This window comes from Lampetra planeri, chromosome 54 (genome assembly GCF_965212315.1).
Source record: "Lampetra planeri chromosome 54, kcLamPlan1.2.h2, whole genome shotgun sequence".
Classification (NCBI taxonomy): Eukaryota; Metazoa; Chordata; class Hyperoartia; order Petromyzontiformes; family Petromyzontidae; genus Lampetra; species Lampetra planeri.
The window spans coordinates 3367223-3385406 of NC_136160.1; the positions used below are offsets into that span (position 1 = coordinate 3367223).

The 18184-nt window shown below is 50.4% G+C and overlaps 3 protein-coding genes across 4 annotated transcripts in view; 2 read left to right on the forward strand and 1 right to left on the reverse strand.

Moving 5' to 3' along the window:
• Positions 1-4158, forward strand: part of VAC14 (VAC14 component of PIKFYVE complex) — a 48729-nt gene extending 44571 nt beyond the window's left edge. Inside the window, exons 18-19 of the mRNA XM_078617722.1 lie at positions 963-1113; positions 2922-4158. Coding sequence (XP_078473848.1) covers positions 963-1113; positions 2922-3054 — 284 coding nt within the window. The 3' untranslated portion in view covers positions 3055-4158. The remainder of the gene's footprint in view (positions 1-962; positions 1114-2921) is intronic.
• Positions 1-18184, reverse strand: part of LOC144735177 (carbonic anhydrase 2-like) — a 527023-nt gene that overhangs the window by 221875 nt on the left and 286964 nt on the right. The window lies entirely within an intron of this gene.
• The window catches only part of LOC144735232 (protein MTSS 2-like), an 86685-nt gene continuing 83665 nt past the window's right edge, over positions 15165-18184 (forward strand). Inside the window, exon 1 of one of the 2 annotated variants that reach the window (XM_078617719.1) lies at positions 15165-15511. In XM_078617719.1, coding sequence (XP_078473845.1) covers positions 15440-15511 — 72 coding nt within the window. In that variant the 5' untranslated portion in view covers positions 15165-15439. The remainder of the gene's footprint in view (positions 15512-18184) is intronic. The other variant, XM_078617718.1, reaches the window with a different exon arrangement.

Consider the following 18184-nt stretch of genomic DNA (forward strand, 5'->3'; position numbering starts at 1 on the left):
ACATTATCGTTGTGCCACAGCCAAATCGGAGCCCATGTTCATTGTTGCATAGGGCGATCGAGGACTCATTCTCCCCACAGATGCCCGGTTTCTTCTGAGCTCTCTGAAATGAATAGAAGCAGCCCTCGTTTCACTTAATAATGCGAGGAAGAAAGAAAAAAACGACCAAAAAAAAACCAGGGGGTTGTGTGCTCTCCCATAAAAATTGCACGAACAAATGCTCATCTCTGCTGGGCAATAATTATCACGTTGTCGTTAGCAGAGAGGGTTCGGGGGGGGGGATCCTGGGAGATGCAATTAGTGGCGGATGTGGGGGGCGGGGGGGGGGGGGTCGGTCAGCAATTGTTTGCGCTTCGAGCACCCCGGTCCCTTTTATTCCCCTCGCAACAATAACTTGCTGGATTGAATGACTTTCATTAATAACCTTGCAATTCATTCATGCTGTGACCACCAAAAGAATTACACAAATATCGCAAATCCACTGCTGGGCTGATAGGCCTTGGCGTGGCGGGGCGGGTGGGTGGGAGGGAGGGGAGTTATTTGAGATGACACTTGGCCCAACGCTGGTCAGTGCAGTGTCGGCTGAATGTTCCTGACCCGCATCGACCAATGGAACTGAACTGAAGATCGAGAACCAGAGAGGAGGATGAGGTTGTATTAGACAGTTGGTGGGGGTCTTCAGCAGCCGGCACTTAAAAGTCTCCCAACGACTGCGAGTTCCTGACCTCTCCGAGGGGGGGGGGGGTGGGGGGCAGGGAATTCCAGAGCCTTGGCAACATGCAGCCCCGGCGGTCGGCCCACGGCAGAAGCCTGGAGCGCGGTTATATTAAGTTACGGGGTGGGGGGCATCATCGGTGGATCTCAGAGATGTTATATCCGCAGACAAACAGTCGTTGGGAATAAATAAATTAATTACGTCCGTGATTTTTTTCTTTACTTGCTCTCTCCGTCTTGAAAAACAGACCTCCGGCTTCAGCTGCTGGACGTGGAGAGCCACCCGTACCTCATCAAGGCCCTGTACGGCCTGCTGATGCTGCTGCCACAGAGCAGCGCCTTCACCCTGCTGCGCCAGCGCCTGGCCTGTGTGCCGGACCCGCAGCTCATGGTCGCGGAGTGAGTAGCGCGCAGACGCCCGCTTTTACCCAACGCGCGCTCGTGCACCGTCGCAGCCTCGTTCGCCGCTTGCCCCCGCGGAGGGATCGCGGTTCGAGAAGTCCAAAAAATATCACGGAAATATTCGTCCGTCCGTTCGTCACGCCGAGTCCAGCGAAGGAGACCAGAGGTCGCAACCGGGTACCCGATACCCGTACCCTACCCGATACCCAGCTACCCGTACCCGGCCGGGTACGGGTAGCTGGGTAGGCCATGAGTCACTGGTGAGTAACCGTTTGTCACTCATTTCAGGTAGGGTACGGGTATGGAACGGCTACCCGTACTCGACCGGGTACGGGTACCGGTACCCATTTGCGACCCTGGTGCGGCCGGGTATGGGTAAGGAATCAAAACCCGTTTGCGACCTCTGAAGGAGACCCGTCGCGCCAAACGTGTGACCCTTTCGCGATGGCATTCGCCTAAACCGAAACGTCAATCGCAGTTAAATATTTTCAGACCGATGACATTACAATTACAATATTAAGTTGCAGAAACGTTCAACGGATTATTGGGTGACCATTGCACCAATGTGTGAACGGGCAAGGTGGTTTAAAGCCATTGGCCAAAAATATTAAGGGTCTCTGAATACTCGTTGGTGACGGATCGATGTCAGTGACACCATGGTAGTGAGATGTTAACTACCTCGCCCCGGTATACAGGAAGTCGTGGGTTCGATCCCAAGCCTGACACCTGCTGTATATTTAGAGTCTTCATGTTCTCCCCGTAGCCGCTTTGATTTTTGTGTCGGGGTCCTTCGGTTTTTCCCTCCACATATAGCAACATGCGTTTTTGAGTCATTTGGCTGCTATAAATTTGCACGCGATAAGCCACTTCATTGAGCTATCATTTGTGGACAGGTCGCTTCTGAAAAAGAGTTGGAAACCTCCGTGGGGCCTTACCTGGTAAAATAAAAACAAATGTAGTTGACGGTTTAGTTTAACTTTGCAGGACGAACGAGCACAGGCTCGTTTCCCTTGTGGGGTGGTCGAGTCGATGCATTCTCGAAACGTGGCGGTGGCGTTGCTGTTGCTGTTGCCGAATGCCCTCCGAGGTCGTGCGAGCCTCAGCTCGACAAATGCAACTCCGAACCCCTTCCACCGGCTCCACTTCCGCTCTCCACGATCTTCCAACTCCACTCGCACCGTCAGCTTCCACTCCTCGTTGCTCTGTCCCCCCCCCCCGAGCAATGACGCAACAGCAGACTGAAGCGAGAGTCACGCTCCTGGTGCTCGCGGTGTAATTGTAGCCGCCCGGCGATGGAGCGAGCCGCTGCGACCGGCCGCCCGCCGTCCCCGGTGCTCGTGTGGCCACTGCTGCTCGCGAGGTCGCGTCGTCCCCGATACGCGCCGATGAAGCGCCCGCGACGTCCGATGTTAGGAAGCCACTGCGGAGCTGTGTGAACTTTTACGTCATCGAGATTGACAACGAAAATGTCTTCTGCCTTTTGTGTTTAGTTTGTCGTTGTCGTCCTCCCCCCCCCGCACCTCCTATTAGCGCAGTTGGCTCCGTACGGTGCGAAAGAAGTTCAACATACATACTACGTTACACTATGCTAAACACTCTATGCTACACACTACAATACACTATACTCTACGAGATTGACAACGCATTTCTTCATAACCGCTTTTCGTGTTTTGTTTGTTGTCCTTCCCCCCACACCTCCGATTAGCACGGTTGACTACGTAGAGTTGTGAACGTAGAGTTGTTGACTACGTAGAGTTGTGAAAGAAGTCCACCGTACACATTGCGTTTTCTCCCATCCGTAACAGGCGCCGGGAGGGCATGGACGCGCAGAAGAATTCTACGGAGCACCAGGAGCTGCTGCGCAACTTCGAGCAGATGCAGGTCCGGCACCAGCAGGCCAAGCGGCAGCGGCAAGGCCCGGAGCAACGCTTCGCTTGAGCCGGGGGGGGGGGGTACCCCCCCCGCGAAAAATAAAATCTTTAAAAACGATGACAAGACTGGAAAACCGGCGAACGAAACCTCCACCATTCCATTAGTGACAGAGAGGACAGCGGATCCCGTCTAGCGATTTAAGTATGCGGTGTAAAACAAACGTGCTACAGGTCCATATTATACCAAGAAACCGAATACCCTTGCTACGATAAGGACAGTATTACAACACAACTGCATTATCGCAGTGCTAAGTTGGTGTGTGTGCGTGCGTATTTGGGGAGTGGTAGTCTCGCGGTTAGCACACTGTGCTATGAACCCGGCTACTCAGGTTCGATTCCCGCTCGCGGTCAACATCGGCGACGAATTATCTGAACCCGTCCTGGGTCTCCCCTAGGTCTACTCGGCCTCAAATGAGTACCTGGTGCGGTGTATGAACATCGCCACTGGGGAGACGAAGGCGGCCGGTCGTGGTGCTGGCCACCCACCCCCTCGTGTGCCGTGCCGGCCTTCACAGGTGCTGCTCGCTAATAGCACTTTCCCCAAAAGTCTGTTACGGGGGCAGGCGGGGGGAGATCTTTGTCTTTGTGTGTGCTAAGTTTGTTGATACACCGCTGTGTTTCTGGCAATGCGGAGTGGGATTCTGCGCTACTGTAACTTGACACGGGTGGCACGGGAGCCAACCCCCACCGACCCCCTCCGTATGTCATATGTGCCGTGAAGCTGCTGTGTCCGCGCGGGTATAAACGAATCTAGACGTGTGTACAAATGAAGCCATCCGCACACTTAATGAACGTGGCCTGCGTTAAGGCTTGCGCGAGCATGGCGGCGCGATGGGTCCGCGAACGCGTCCGAAACGTGCGTGTGTAAATATTCTCTGAATGTGCGAAGTTTAACGTGGAGGGTAACAACATTAACGGGCAGGCTGACATGTACACACGTACAGGTCTCTGCAAGCCTCTGTTGTGTAGTCACAGCGTCGCAACTCCTGTTCTACGTGGGTGCAGCCGTGCGTGGCGTCGTCGGCATCGTCGCCGCCTGTTGAGATGGCATCTCGATTTGAACGAGGGTTTTGTTATAATTTAATAAATCGTTTTCCTGCTCGTTAAGGTCCCACAGCATTCCTTGGACGAATTCAAGTCGATTGTGGTGTGGTGAAAACGCGGGGCCCAGTCGCATTGAACATCGCATGCCCTTTGTTTTCCCGTAACTTGCATTGCTGCAAGCGATAATTATTAGAGGTGAAATTTCACTTCCGGCTTGTTATTTAGCCGAGCGCCATTGTAATTTTTCCCTTCTTTCTAAACCCAGTGAGAGATGCTGGTTTTGATGAATCATGACAACCACTGCCACAAAGCCACCTTTAATCGCACACGGTCCAGGTTTAACCAATGGAAAGTGGTCTAAAGAAATATCCAAAATTTGAAGACGACCCATATATCAGATTATTTTTTCAAAGCCATGATGTTGCTTTAAAATACACGCATGCCATATTCGGCGAAGTTACTGAGTGACCTGTTTTAAATCTCATTATTTCTACTCTTTAATTGATCCGTTAAGTCAGCCTGAATAAATTGTCAATTGTGATAACAAAAATCGGCTCTTGGCTCTAATCCTTACTCTCTACAACAGATCATAGAACCTCTGGTGGCGAGATGGTAATTACCTCGCCAGGTATACAGGAGGTCGTGGGTTCGATCCCAACCCTGATGCCTGTATCTTTGGAGTTTGCGTGTCTCTCCCTGTTGTAGTGCCTTTAATTTTTTCTCCGGGTCCTCCGGTTTTTCCCCTCCACATTTAGAATCAACACGCTTCGAGTATTTGGCTGCTATGAATTTCCGCATGATAAGCCACTTCGTTGAGCTCCAATTTGTCATCGCCAGGTCGCTTTTGTAAAAGAGGTTTCATAGCTCAGTGGGGCCTTACCTGGTAAAATAAAACAAAAATAGTGCACGAGCGGGCCATGGAGATCCCTGTCTCCATCTCGTCCTCAACCCCCCCTCCTTGACCACCTCCACCTCATCCAAGGAGTTTAAACCATCGTCACGCAAACTCCGGGAATCCTCGCAACAGCAGCTGATTTTGGCGAACCATCAGAACAAAGACGGTGGGTCACCGCATCGCGCACTTTGAGATGCGCTTCTACGGCCGTCTGGAACGGTCCTCCCGATATTAGGAGGCCACTGGAGTTGTGCACTGTTAAATCTCGATTGAATACTCATTTATTTTAGAGCTGCTTTTTGCGTTTAGTTTGTTGTCCATCACCCTCATCTCCGATTAGCGTGGTTGACTACGCATGGCGCGAAAGAAGTCCAACATGTGTTCTCCAAAAACTGCAGAAGCAAGACTGCAACAACAACAAAAAACAGTTTTGGCACGACCACAGCGGTGGCACGACCACAGCGGTGGCACGACCACAGCGGTGGCACGACCACAGCGGTGGCACGACCACACCGGTGGCACGACCACAGCGGTGGCACGACCACACCGGTGGCACGACCACACCGGTGGCGGATCTCGCCGCGAATTAATTGCCGTTGCCACGCGGACACTGGGGCGCAAATTCTCGGCCATGTGTGGATCAAACCCGAACACGTGGCCCAGCCCCCGTGAGGCGGTGATGGCCACGATTGGTGTCTGCGACAGGTAAAGGAGCGCGAGTTCGCGTGGTTTGAACGACTAGAGATGTTGGTAGTTTAACACGTAGGGCTTTCGCGACCAATATTATTCATAACCAACGTTTTTGGGTTTAGATCGCGTTATTTATAAATGTGTCGTAACCCTCCACCACCCGACACGGCCAATCAGTAAAAAGTGATTACTAATCTACAACTCGCATCGTAACAACTGTCTGATTACTAATCTAGTATATAATTACAATACCCCCCCCCCTCCGCCTCAAATCGTTGCACCTGATGAGTTAATGATGACGTCACCCTGCTGCTGCTCTGTATAAGAACGAGAGACAGAGCAGAGCCTCGCCATTCTGGCGAATTGCCCGATGATGCTGGATGCAATTACCAGCGAAACGTACTCAAAAATTGTAAATGTGGTTTCACGCTTCAACACACCGGTGGGCTAAAGCAGTGAACTATTTGTCTTTTGTCAACGTGACACTTTTTACTGATTGGCCGTGTCGGGTGGTGGAGGGTTACGACACATAAATAACGCGATCTAAACCCAAAAACATTTGATTATGATGTTGGTAGTTTTTTTCTTTTTATACTCCCACGTATGGACAAACCGATGCCCCGTGGCAACTTAGCATCTCCCGGCTGAGTTTTCGTCGCTGGGATTTTTTTTTTTTGCGGAGAAGAAAAATTGCCCTTGGGTTATCTCGCAAACGATGCCTGCTCCGGATGTGTGTGTGTATATAAAGTAAACGGCGGCGCTATAACCTAATCAATAATTCACATGGACAAGCGGCATTCCTTCACCTCGCTGGAGAGACGGGGAGCTGTGCCCTTGCGACACGACAATAAATGGCCTTGTCAGCTCGTTTGTGTCCGAATGTGCGGATCGCTCCGCATTTTATGGACAGTGACGGAAGTGCGCCTTTGTCTGTACGTATGTTGATCTTCTTTCGCACCGTACGTTGCCAACCGTGCTGTTATCAGAGGTGCGCGCGGGGGTGGGGGGGGACAAAGTGAACCCACAAGCAATTATTATTTGTTCTTTCGGTAAAGTCACGTAGAAGGGAAATAATAAAAATTCAACATAATACAATTATTCTTTACCTTCCACGTGACTTTATCGAAAGAACCAAGATTATGCATTCTTGCAGTCACGAAAGCTTTGAATCGACAAGCAGTTATAAAGAGATGAGTTTATCAATCTAGATCAGTGGCTCTTAACCTGAGAGGGGAGGGGGTGCATACACACCCTGGGGGGTACGAGATGCCCTTCCTGAGAACCAAAGTGGTGGTGGTGGGGGGGGTGTGGAGGCTGACTTAAAGGTGAAGATTCACTGATCTAGACGATGATTTCAAAGTGCCACAGCTCCCAGCGGCTTCCGAATATCCGCAAGCGAGAGCGTTCCAGACGGGCCGCAATAATCGCACGTGACAGCGCGCGATGGCGGTGGCCACCGCCTTTGTTCCGACGGCCGAGCCAAGATCGGCCGCCGCTGCTGCTGCTGCTGCCAATGATGAGCGGAGTTTGCGTGGTGATGGTTTAGCCGACTTGCTCTGCCCACCGACATGAAACCGCTGTGCCGGAGAGCTCTGTAACCAGGGTGTGGAAAACCTCCACATCCATTCATTCACAGTCGCAAATCGCATTTTGTTTTTCTTATCATCTCTCGATATCCTTTGGGGATCTGCAGATGACTGAATAATGATTCGCCTGTCTCACTCCCCCCCCGTGGATTGTACGATCCGGAGATTGGAGTGTGATGGATAAGACGGCCTCCGTTGCTTTATTGTTAAACAGACCTCGGTTACAAGTGAGGTACAGTTTCATTTGTGTTTACACGCAAACCCAACACATTAACACTGTGTGTGTGGCTTACAAGGAATAAAATATATTATTATATATTGTATTATATTAGGCGACGATTGGTGCAAGAGTCGTCATAGCACGCCATTTATAGATTTCTGATTAAATAGTTAAATTGCAAATTAAAGTGCTGCTTTTCGTTAAATGAATTCCTGTATTTGCGAATTTGCAGCATTTGAAAAATAATATACATATAGGATGACCATCGTTGTTACATCTTTTATCGTAACGAATTTATTAAATGCACCTCAGCTCGTGTTATACAGCGATACGGTCAAATCATCGTCGGCAGTGTCCTATCCACTGCTTGACGAAGGCCTCTCCACATCGTCATCATCCTCCTCATCCCTTGCGATCTTGCGATGGCACAATCCATCTCCGCCTCGGGTCGTTCCTCCTGGCGTGCTCCCCTTCCCAGGCTCCCATTCTGTCACCAGTCGTGTCCATTGTCCTGCTGTCCAAGTCCACTCCTCTTACGCCTTTCCCGTTCCAGTTGCAGGGCGGGTGTCCCGCTCACCGCCGAATCTCGGAACGCGTGAGCGGTTCGGCGTTGATTTAATTACGAGACGCCTTGTAGTTGCGCTGTTTTTAAAGACGTAGTGTACTCACCGCAGATAACTGTGGAGACACGACCACAACTCTACAATAGCTGGCGCCAAACTGCCATACGCTCCCTCCCGCGTGGCCTTTTACTTTGTCGGAGCGTACACGTACGTCACACACGTACGTCATAGGACGTACGTGTGTGTCATAGGACGTACGTGTACGTCATCGGAACATACATGTACGTAATCAGATATGCAAACCTAGATATACAAACCTAGATTTGCAAACCTCGATATACAAACCTAGATTTACTAACCTAGATATACTAAACCGTATTGGATTTTGCAGTTTAATCCCTCCGGCAATAATTACCTTTTTTGATTACTTGGCTTTTGTTCCGATTGTCTGTCTTTTTTTAACCCCAATGTGTCGTGGTTTTTTGTTGTTAAACCCATCAATAATTTTACGTCGTTTATTGCCATTTGTTATTTTAACGGCGAATCTGAGATGGTTAATACTTTTACCATTTTATATATTTTTGCATTTGTGGCACGTCCTCTGACTCCTTATTTTTAATTTCCACTTCATTTATTCGTACAATCTCATTGCAGCTATTCCATCTTTATAAATGGTTTGGATAATTTAAATGTGATTGCGAAATATCAGTTTTCCACCGAGTCGAATGCCTATTCGAAGGGCCACAAATGTCAGGCACAATGCTACTTTGATATGCACTTGTCTTGTTATGGAAGTCGATTGATGATGTTCGTTCGTTTCTCAGTCCGCTTGTTCTCGTGAGGGTCGCGGCGGCAAGTATGTTGAGTAGGGCGGTCCACACCTCCCTTTCCCTGGCAATAGACACTAGCACTATACACTACACTATACACTACACTATACACTACACTATACACTACTAAACACTACACTATACACTACTATACACTACTATACACTAATACACTACACGATACACTACTATACACTACACTACTAAACACTACACTATACACTACTATACACTACACTACTATACACTAATACACTACACGATACACTACTATACACTACACTACTACAATACACTACTACACGATTCCCTACACTACTATACACTACACTATACACGACTATACACTACACTATACATTATACACTTATATACACTACTACACGATACACTACACTACTACACTATATACTACACTATACACTACACTATATACTAAACTATACACGACACTACTATACACTACTACACTACAATACACTACTACACGATTCACTACACTACTATACACTACACTATACACTACTACACTATACACTTCTATGCACCACTACACGATACACTACACTATATACTAAACTATACACTACACTACTACTATACACAATACTCTAGCTCTTCCTGGGGAATTCCCAGGCGTTCCCAGACCAGCCGAGCGACACAGTCCCGCTAGCAGCAGCAGCAGCCTGGTCTTGGGCCGACCCCGGGGTCATCGCTGCTCCTGCTGCTGCCCGGCATAGTTCCAGGGGGAGTCTACCGGGGGGCATCCTTACCAGGGTGCCCGAACCACCTCAACTGGCTGCCCTCTAAATTTAATATGATTCAGGTTCTCTGATCTCCGTGAATAGTTTCAATATATGTAATGTCCTTGTATGGAGATGGAGTCGTCGTAGAGGCAACACGGTTTATACTAGTAGGAACGAAGTGAACCAGCCTACAATAGATGATACCGTCCGTCCGTCCGTCCGATGTCCGATTAGGTGTAGCAACATCGCCCCCTACTGCAAACACTTGGCAGGACCCTACAAAAACCTTTAGACTCAGTGAGGCTTTCCTGGCTAAACAAGTGTAACATTCCCTTATAAGTTCCTGAGATAGTTTTTAATTAAAACATTTAAATTAAAAATTAACTCACAGCGGCCTAAAGCCTACAGCTAGGCCTAAAGCCTAGAACTAGGCCTCAAACTCTCCCTTCGTATCGTACCCCCGCCATTTCATTTTATTATAGCCATTCATTTGTTCGTTCCTACCAGCCCACCCCACAGGGACCTGTTTTATAATATAACGGGATACACTCAATCCCTAACACAAAGGGGTAGTGGCCCCTTTCACCCACAACCTGGGGAGGTACAGCCTCCGGGCTATCGTACCTAGTCACTTTAGCTGCACTGACTTCTCTAGCCCTCTGGCTGGCTAGACCTAGGGGAGGCTGATCCACCGCTGGTCCAGTAGGTCCCTGACCACTGGCCCGTCCGGACCTGGCCCTCAGAAGGACATCAGACCGAGGGAACCTCAGGGTCCTAACCTCTCGACCACTGGCACCGCACTGAACCCCGGCCCTTACAAGGACGTCGGTGACTTGGGGTCCAGGGTCTTATTGTCCAGATGAAATTGCGTAAACGAACACAACGGATAAGCAATGTGAACGTCAGTGCGTGTTGAACTTCTCACGCAAACGTCGCACGTAGTTAACGGTGCTAGTCGGAGGTGCGCGTCTGGGAAGGACAACACGCCACTAAACACACGCGAAAAAACAGTTCCGAAGAAATTTAAATGACTTTGGTGCAAAAGCACATTTCTATTAATATAATTCCAAAATATATTAGTTGCACCGTAACTGACTTTTGTTGAATGTATGTTTACGTGTGTATGTTGAACTTCTTTTACAACGTACGTAGCCGACCACGCTAATTGTAGGTGCGGGGAAAGGACAAGAAACTAAACACAAAAAGCAGCTCTAAAGAAAGTATCTTCTTGGTTCTTTCGGTAAAGTCACGTAGAAGGGAAATAACAAAATAATAAAAATAAAACATAATAAAATAAAAATTCTCACGACGTTTCGGCCACAACACGAGGACGGCTGCTTGTGTTGTGGCCGAAACGTCGTGAGAATTTGTATTTTATTATTATTTTATTATTTCCCTTCTACGTGACTTTACCGAAATAACCAAGAAGATGAATCGAAATCTAAAGTAAGTAGTTTTCGAGCTAGATGATTTAAAAGTGCATAGTTCCAGTGGCTTCCTAATATCAATATAAAATTATACTCTTTGGTTTTTTCGGTCAAGTCACGTAGGTAAAAAATAAAATAAATGAAAACAACTAAATTAAATCACGACTTTTCGGGCGCAACACAAGCGTCCTTCTTCAGGTGGGGACAACGTAGCGAAAGCACAACCACTTAAGTGTGTTGCGCAAGAAACGTCGTGATTTAATTTAGTTGTTTTAATTTATTTTATTTAAAAAATTACCTACGTGACTTTACCGAAAAAACCAAAGAGTACGAATCCTTGCAGTCACGAAAGCTTCAAATCTAGAATATAAGATGAGTTTTCAAACCTCACAGACCACCTCGGTAAGGCAATGTAGGGTGGGGGGGTTTATGCCAACAACATATATTTTTAAACGTGTAATTTTTAAAACCTTAAAACATTACGATGATATTTGCCCCACCCCCGCACGCCCATCTATCATCCCGTGATGAAGACTGAGCAGGTCTTCATGATTAAATCCCCATGGAAGTGTCATCTCTGTCGCCTCTGACATAGCTGAGAAACGTTGGGCCGTTACCCAGGGCGATGGCTCCCCTCTCCGCCGGCATGATGAGCAGGATTTGAGAAGAGGGAGAGCCGTCACGGGCTCCCAATAACCACAGGCCCTCTTTCCCGCTCGGCATTCCTCACCATGACATTTTAAGGTCAATTTTTTTAGTTTAACCTCCATGCAGTGCCGGATTATCATAGTAGCAAAAGTAGCTATATATGCTAAAGGCCTTGCCCCGCGCTAAATGATTTCAAGCTATCAATTCCGGTTCAGTGATTTTGCACGTGCTCTATTACTATAGTACTATACCGCCTTCAACTTTTACGAACGACTGGGTGTTTAAGGTTAGCGATTTGTCCTATTATCTGGCTGTATATCAAATGAAAAAATACAATTACTTTACTCTGCAAGTAATTTATATATATATAAATATTTACGTGTTTTTTATTTGGGCCCCTTAATAAAATATGCTACAGGCCCCGCACTAGCTTAATCCGGCACTGCCTCCAAATATATTCTAATAAAAACAACAAAACACTATTACATTAATAGGAATGAATTTGAGCGGAAGCCTGGTTATTGTGCTTGATTCATCTGGATGTTGAGTGGTTTACTGTAAATGCACGTTGTATACACACGCTGTTTATCACCCAGTTTTTACCAAGCCCCAGAGATTAAAAATGTCGAATACGTTTAAGGCTTCAAACATTTCTAAAATGTATATGCAGTAACCCGTGCACCTCCCAAAACGACTGTTTAATTCCACTGGTCAACAAAAAAAACCCATTTTTTTCTGGCCTGGACTTTTGCAGCTGTTTTAGACTAATTTCAGGGTGTTGATTCCAAATCTGATCTCAGATTTGCTCTATCACATCTCATTTTTAAATCCTTTATATTAAGTTCACTTGCTTGCTTAGGACCGTGCAAATCTTTCGGTCGTTTTTTAACCCACTTCCCGTGATCCAATCGAGCTGACATTTTGCACACAGACTCGTTGTGCGTGACAATGCATTTTCGTGAAAAATTTTTTCCTACATTTTACACTGTTTAGGGAAAAATAAATAAATATTTATTTACCAATTGTTTAATGCTGCCAGACAATCATCTGACCCATAGGTGGCAGCCATCTCAAGCCAGAGGACGAGAGGACTCTAGCCGCCACGCATATAAAGGATTTATAGTGAAAAACTTAGTTCTTACGGGTTATACTTATTATGCTATCGGCATACCCTATTTTCATTGATTTTACCCGAAATTAACTCTGTCACTTATGATTGCAAGTTGTTGCGAGTCAGTGACTGCTTTAGTGTTAAAATATGGTGCTGTATTTTTAGGATAGTGTGTTTATAATATAATTTTATGTAGATATCCACATTTATTTAATATTTTTCTTCTGCAGTTTTTATTGAAAATGCAATCTTTGATATCTCAAAAACCTCAAAATTACCTTAAAACCGTTGGAATACCTTATGCCAGAAAAAGTGTGTTGACCAGTGTTATGTACACCTCTTTGAATCCATACCCAGCGAACATGTCAACGCTAGGCCCACGTTCCATGGTTACTGGGTTTGTTGGACCCCCCCTCCTCCCATGAGGATCGTGGGGGGTTATTCGACCATACTTCACTTTGCCGGTCAAGTGTGAGGTTTGCTGAAGGTGGGCTAGCATAGATGTGGGAACATAGAAGTACCGTACAATAAACTTGATTTGAAGCTTTTGTGAAGGCAGGAATAACTCTTTGGTTCTTTCGGTAAAGTCACGTAGACAGAAAATAAATTCAATAATATTACTTAATTTATTTTCTTTATACGTGACTTTACCGTACAATACTCAAATATGTGTGTGGGGGGGGTGTTCCTCCTGCATTGGCCTCTGCTGCCCACCACGTTGGCCCTGGGCCCTGCAGCAACCTGCCTGTGCACGCTGGTGGTCTCCCATCCAAGCACTAGCCAGGCTCAGAGCTGCTTAGCTTTCTGACACCGGGCACATTCTCGGTCACATGGCCGCAGGAAATAGTAAATAGCCCAACTCCGTTCGGACCACGATTCCAATGTTACAATAATAGAGAACTCGAAAGACAATGGCAATTGTGTGTGTAGCTTAGTGTGGTTACAGGTCCAGTTGAAGATGTGATATGGTGGTGGGAGGTGTGGTTAGGGGCGGGTGCTGTGGTTGTGTGGTTAGTGGTGGTGTTGTGGTTGTGTGGTTAGTGGTGGTGTTGTGGTTGTGTGGTTAGTGGTGATGTTGTGGTGTTGTGGTTAGTGGTAGTGTTGTGGTTGTGTGGTTAGTGGCGGTGTTGTGGTTAGTGGTGGTGTTGTGGTTGTGTGGTTAGTGGCGGTGTTGTGGTTATGTGGTTAGTGGTGGTGTTGTGGTTAGTGTCGGTGTTGTGGTTAGTGGTGGTCGTGTGGGTAGTGGTGGTGTTGTGGTTGTGAGGTTAGTGGTGGTGTTGTGGTTGTGTGGTTAGAGGTGGTGTTGTATGGTTAGTGGTGGTTGTGTGGTTAGGGGCGGGGTTGTGGTTGTGTGGTTAGTGGCGGGGTTGTGGTTCGTGGTGGTGTTGTGATTGTGTGATTAGTGTTGTGGTTGTGTGGTTAGTGGTGGTGTTGTGGTTAGTGGTGGTGTTGTGGTTAGTGGTGGTGTTGTGGTTAGGGGCGGGGGTTGTGGTTGTGTGGTTAGTGGTGGTGGTGTTGTGGTTGTGTGGTTAGTGGTGGTTGTGTGGTTGGTGGTGGTGTTGTGGTTAGTGGTGGTGTTGTGGTTAGGAGCGGGGGTTGTGGTTGTGTGGTTAGTGGTGGTGTTGTGGTTAGGGGCGGGGTTGTGGTTGTGTGGTTAGTGGTGGTGTTGTGGTTAGTGGTGGTGTTGTGGTTGTGTGGTTAGTGGTGGTTGTGTGGTTAGTGGTGGTGTTGTGGTTAGTGGTGGTTGTGGTTAGGGGCGGGGTTGTGGTTAGTGGTGGTGTTGTGGTCGTGTGGTTAGGGCGGGGTTGTGGTTCGTGGTGGTGTTGTGGTTGTGTGATTAGTGGTGGTGTTGTGGTTAGTGTTGGTGTTGTGGTTAGGGGCGGGGTTGTGGTTGTGTGGTTAGTGTTGGTGTTGTGGTTAGGGGCGGGGTTGTAGTTAGTGGTGGTGTTGTGGTTAGGGGCGGGGTTGTGGTTAGTGGTGGTGTTGTGGTTAGTGTTGGTGTTGTGGTTAGGGGCGGGGTTGTGGTTGTGTGGTTAGTGTTGGTGTTGTGGTTAGTGGTGGTGTTGTGGTTAGTGTTGGTGTTGTGGTTAGGGGCGGGGTTGTGGTTAGTGGTGGTGTTGTGGTTAGTGTTGGTGTTGTGGTTAGAGGCGGGGTTGTGGTCGTGTGAGGTGTGGCCGGGGGGCGTCCCTGGCGTGTCTCCGCTGCGTGCACGAGCAGGAGGAGGAGACGGGGGAGAGACGCAGCGAGAGAGCGCGACTCGCACTCGGAGCGAGCGAGAAGAGAGAGAGAGAAGGCGCAGGGTGAGAGCGGGGAGCGTCAAGGAGGGTGCGTGGTGGGTGGAGACAGAGGAGGAGAGGAGGGGGCGGGCTGTGTCGAGCGAGGAGGAGGAGGGAGCTGGTCAGCAGAGGGAACTCTCCGCATTTGCTCTCCGTCCGCTGCCTCCGTCTCTCTGTCTCTCTCTGCGCTCTCACCGCCTGCTCCCCGTGGCTGAGACCGCGGGCTCCATGAAGAGTGCGGCGCTTTGCTGAGCACCCTCGGAACGACGAGGGGAGAAACTGGCGGTGGTGGTGGTGGAGGAGATTTTTTGCTAAAAACGAGGGTTGAAGAGGGAGGAGGAGGAGAGGAGGGAGCCATGGAGACGGCTCTGGAGAGGGAGTGTAACGCGCTCGGCGGACTCTTCCAGAGCATCGTGAACGACATGAAGGTGACGACACGGGGCAGCCCCCCCATCACCCCACCCGCCACTATCTCCCGCGCGCCTTTGTCTCTCCCTGCCGCGTCGTACGTTCGTTCGTCCGTCAACGCGTCGCCAGCGCTCCTACCCAGCGCCTCTGCGGCTCCATCCCTGCCCCCCCTCCCCTCGTCCTCATCATTGCTCCAGCCTCTCCCTCCCGTGCCTCCCTCCATCCACGCGCCCTCTTGTGACCGCCGCCGTGTCGACCCCCCCCCCACCCTCTTCACCGTCCGCTCCGTGCATCGCACTCGTCCCTATTGCCGTGGTGGTTCACCTACCCCCCTCCCCCGCTCTAGCGCCTCGCTCCCCCCCCCCCGCCTTGATCCCAGCCTCTCCCCAGTCATTGACGCGTTCCCTCCCTCCCCTCTTCTCCTTTCTCCATCCTCCTCACGTCTCCGTCTCTCTGCCGGCCTGGCCCCCCCCCCCACACATCTCCCCCCCACATCTCTCCCCCCCCCCACATCTCCCCCCCCCACATCTCCCCCCCCCCCCACATCTCTCCCCCCCCCCCACATCTCCCCCCCCCACATCTCCCCCCCCCCCACATCTCCCCCCCCCCACATCTCTCCGTTATCACCGCCGTGCCCCCCCACTCCGTATCATCCCCAGCCCCTCTTAGCCGCTCTCTCACCCACAGGCCCACCCTCACCCCCCCCCGCCCCGCATCCCATCGCTGCGTCTCCACCATCTCCACCACCCATCCATGCTCACTCATCATACCCCGATGTCTGTGTGGACGACGCAGCCTCGAGCCCTGCCTGTCTCTCCCCCCCCCCCGTCCACCCCTCCGTCCACCACCACCTCCACGCCCCAGTCCACCCCCCCCCCATCAACCACCCCCACCTCCACCCCCCGTCCACCAACCCCCTCCACCCCCCTTCCACAACCCCCCTCCACCCCCACATCCACCCCTCCGTCCACCCCTCCGTCCACCACCTCCACCCCCCATCAACCCCCTCTCTCCACCCCCCCCCTCCACCCCTCCGTCCACCCCCTCAACCCCCTCCCTCAACTCCCCCTCCACCCCCCCTCTACCCCCCCCCCCCGCCCTCTACCCCCCCCCCCACCACCAGCCCCGTTCCCATGAATCCGCCCCCCACACGGGCTCGAGGTGGGTCCCACCGACTGGGCTCTCTGCTGCTGCTGTGGCTGCGGCCGTCATCAGCGGCGTGGCATCGTCGTCCGCCTGTCGTCACGGCGCTAGATTGGGTGGGGGGGCGTTGGTGGTGGTGGTGATCGGTTTCGGTGTTTTGATTCGTTCCGCTTTAAGATGCACGAGAGAAGGAATCCCGCACATCGTGTGTGTGTGTCTGTCTGTGGTGTGTGTCTGTGTCTGTGGTGTGTGTGTCTGTGGTGTGTGTGTCTGTGTCTGGGGTGTGTGTGTCTGTGGTGTGTGTGTGTGTCTGTGGTGTGTGTGTCTGTGTGTCTGTGGTGTGTGTGTGTCTGTGGTGTGTCTGTCTGTGGTGTGTGTGTGTCTGTGTGTGTGTGGTGTGTGTCTGTGGTGTGTGTCTGTGGTGTGTGTGTCTGTGGTGTGTGTGTGTCTGTGGTGTGTGTGTGTCTGTGGGGTGTGTGTGGTGTGTGTGTGTCTGTGGTATGTGTGTGTCTGTGGTGTGTCTGTCTGTGGTGTGTGTCTGTGGTGTGTATGTGGCTGTGGTGTGTATGTGTCTGTGATGTGTGTGTGTCTGTGATGTGTGTCTGTGATGTGTGTGTCTGTGGTGTGTGTCGATTGCTCGCTGCTCATCATCAGCAGCAGGAGCATGTCTCCGTGTTGTTGTGCGTCTGTGTGCGAGTGTTGGGGTGGGAGCGGTGGGGTGGCGGACAGCGCGTTGCTGCGCGACGAATCCGGCGATCCGAGATCGATTGCCGCTCACGGCCACCAACAGCAGTGACGCTTACCTGAGCCGGACCTGAACCCCCCCCCCCCCCATAGGTCGACTCGGCCTCAAATGATTGCCTGTCGCGGTGCGTAAACATCGCCACTAGGGAGACAAAGGCGGCCGCGCCTGGTGTTGGCCACCCACCCCCTCGTGCGCCGTCCGTGCCTTCGTAGGTGCTGATCGCTAACAGCACTTGCCCCAACAGTATGTTAAGGCTATACGGGGGAGCTTTTGTTGTTTGTGTGTGGGAAGCGCTACGAACCCGGCGACCCGAGTTCGATTTCCGCTCACCGCCATCAACACCCAGTGACGATTGTCTGACCCGGTCCTGGGGCCTCCCCCTAGGTCGGCTCGGCCTCAAATGAGTACCTGGTGCAGTGGGTAGACATCGCCATCAGGGAGACAAAGGCGGCCGGGCGTGGTGCTGGCTGACGACCCCACCCCATCGTATCACGTGGCAAGCCTTCATAGGTGTCTCACAAATATTGGAACTTGTCCCAAAAATATCTCCAGGCTATACGGAGGATTGGGGGTGTATCTTCTTTGTGCGTGTGTGTGTGTAAACCTCACAGTCTAAGAAGAACAGCGACTGGACATAAACACACAGACCCCCAAATAGCAGCGTTTCTGCAATCAGTCCTGCGGCAGATCCGTCTCCAACATGAACGTCCCGGTCTGTTGGGGGTCACTTAATGCTGCTGCACCCTGCTGCATCGTACGGGCTGATTGATGGTGTTCATTTTGTTGGTTCTTTCGGTAAAGTCAC